The following is a 2,385-nucleotide window of genomic DNA, read 5'->3' on the forward strand; positions in this document are numbered from 1 at the left end:
CCCAGCCCTCCCCAAGCCCCTCACCTTCCGCGTGACACCCGGCTCCAGGAAGCTGCGCAATTTCTGGATGTAGGCGTGGGGGGGGCTCTTCACCTGGAACCGCTCCTGGGGGGGGGGACAGGGAGGGGGGATGTTGGTGGCACCGGCACGGCAGCACAGCTCCCCCCCGCTCCAGGACCCCTCATGGCCCCCCCAGTCCCCCACCTGGTCGCAGATGAGGTCCCACTTCTTCTCGTTGTCGTACTGACGCAGGAGCCGGGCTTTGTCCGGGGGCAGGTTCATGGAACTCTGGGGGCAAAGCGGGGGTCGTCACCCCAGGGGACACAGGGACACTGACCCCCCTCGAGGGCACCCGATCCTATGGCACAGCCAGGGTCCCCCTCCAAGAGCACCCAGACCCGTAGCACAGCCAGGGTCCCCCCCAAGGGCACCCAGCTCCATGGCACGGCCAGGGCCCCTGGCACTGGGAAGCACTGGTGGGCACGGAGCCACGCGCGTGGCACGGGGATGGCAGTACCACCGGGGCCACGTGCCAGCCGCCGGCAGCACCAAATCTCCCCAGCGCCGACACGTCCTTCTTGTCTGCGCCCGCTTCCTCGCCGGCAAACCGCAGCCTCCGTTCTCTGACCGCGGCACGACACCCGGCAGCGATGCCCGGCTCGCTGGGGCGCCGGGCATCTTCATGGCAGAACCCGGGGACCGCTGGTGAAGGATACGGTCTGGAGCAGCCGTATCATGGGACACCACAGTGGAAACTGAGGATGCCAGATGATGGTGGGCTTGAGGATGCCCCAGCGGGTGATGCCACCCTGGTGGGCGATGCCATCCTGGTGAGGCAGCTCCCGGGCAGTGCCGTTAGCCGGAGCCGGTCATCACCGCAGCTGGGAGGTGCTGGCACTCCACCCGTCCCGTGGCAACTAAAATTATCCTTCCCCTGGTCATCCTGGTCCCGCGGAGCCGCAGGAAACCGGGGCAGAGCCTGGGTGAGGCCGTGCACCTCTGGGAGGGGGTGGGGGGCAGTGCCACGGGAGTGGGAATGTCACCGCCAGGATGGGCTCCCCCCAAAATTGCCCTGGGGACGGGGACCGTACCTCCCTCCCCATGGGGCCATGCTTATTTGTACACAAAATCACACGGCCCCCCCCGGGGAACACCCCGGGGACAGAGGCGGGTGGGGGACAACACACGGAGGCCCCGGGCAGGGGCGGGGGGCACCGGGGGGGCTTTGAAGAGCGGCCGCCTTCGCCGGCGTTCCCGCCGCTCGGCTTCCTGCCTTTGTGGCAGGAGCGGGGCCGCTCCCGGCTGGGCACTTCCTCCACCACCACCACCCCCCCATCGGGGACCCCCCCTCCAGCTGCCCTGGGACTGAGCCCCCCTCCACCAAGGACCAGGGGCTACCCAGGCTGGAGCCCACCCCAAGGTTGGGGGACACCCAGGGATGGATCCTGCCCGTCCGGGGGCCGCCGGCGCTGCAGCCCCATCACATGATGAAATATTTTCCTCCCCGGCAGTAGCTGGGCCAACGCTGGGGCGCCCCAGTGCCGCCACCCCCAAAATTCCCCCCATCCCAGCGTCGTCATTGCCCGGCAGGATGTGTCCCCCCCCCGCCACCGGCCCCCACGGGGACTGGCTACCGCATCCGCCCCGCGTGGGATGCAGAGACGGGCAACGGCCCCGCGGGTGGGTGCCCCTCGCCGCTGGTGGGATGGTCCCACACTGGGGGTGCCGGTGCTCCCCGGTACCCCCCGGTTCCAGCTCCCAGAGCCCCGTGGGACCACGCTCAGCATTTCCTGCCCGGACGTGGCTTCTGCTGGCTACGGCCACCACCGGGACGGCAGTGCCGGGTGGCGGGGGCTGTGTACCCTGGGTGTCACCCAGCCGTGGTGGCCCTGCCAGCGTGTGTGTCCCCCCAAAAAAAGCCAGGCCCGTGCCAGCACCACGGATGGGCCACCCCACTGCCGACGGGCCACAGGGCCAGCCCGCTGTGCCACGAGCCATGTGCCGGTGGGATGCGGTGGCCCCCATGGCACGGGTGGTCCCGATGCCACCTGGGTCACGGCGTGGGGACGGGGTCACCGCCGAGCCACAGCCAGCTGCCAGGGTGGCACCGCAGCCTTGGCCGGTGACCGCTGCGGGAAGGCCACCGCCCCGGCCGTGACAGCGGACCGGGGACCACGCAGGGGACCCGCGCCCATGGGGACACCGCACCCACAGGGACCCCCAGCCCTGGGGACCCGGCACCCACAGGGGACCCCAGCACCCACGGGGGACCCCAGCACCCAGCCCCGTGCGCCGCCTCGATGGGACTTTCCCGGGTGAAAAAGTCCCGGAGCCAAAGGGGCCCCCCCCCGCCGGTAGCACCGGGAGTGGCGTCACCCCTCCCGG

The 2,385-nt window shown here is 70.8% G+C and overlaps 1 protein-coding gene across 1 annotated transcript in view; it reads right to left on the reverse strand.

Moving 5' to 3' along the window:
* FMNL3 (formin-like 3) overlaps positions 1-286 on the reverse strand; it is an 8,616-nt gene extending 8,330 nt beyond the window's left edge. Inside the window, exons 1-2 of the mRNA XM_010566568.1 lie at positions 205-286; positions 25-105 (exon numbers count right to left, since the gene is read on the reverse strand). Of these exons, the coding sequence (XP_010564870.1) occupies positions 25-105; positions 205-282 (159 nt within the window). The 5' untranslated portion in view covers positions 283-286. The remainder of the gene's footprint in view (positions 1-24; positions 106-204) is intronic.
* Positions 287-2,385: the final 2,099 nt, after the last annotated feature.

The sequence above is a fragment of the Haliaeetus leucocephalus genome, unplaced genomic scaffold, assembly GCF_000737465.1.
Source record: "Haliaeetus leucocephalus isolate CR32 unplaced genomic scaffold, Haliaeetus_leucocephalus-4.0 Scaffold214, whole genome shotgun sequence".
NCBI lineage: Eukaryota > Metazoa > Chordata > Aves > Accipitriformes > Accipitridae > Haliaeetus > Haliaeetus leucocephalus.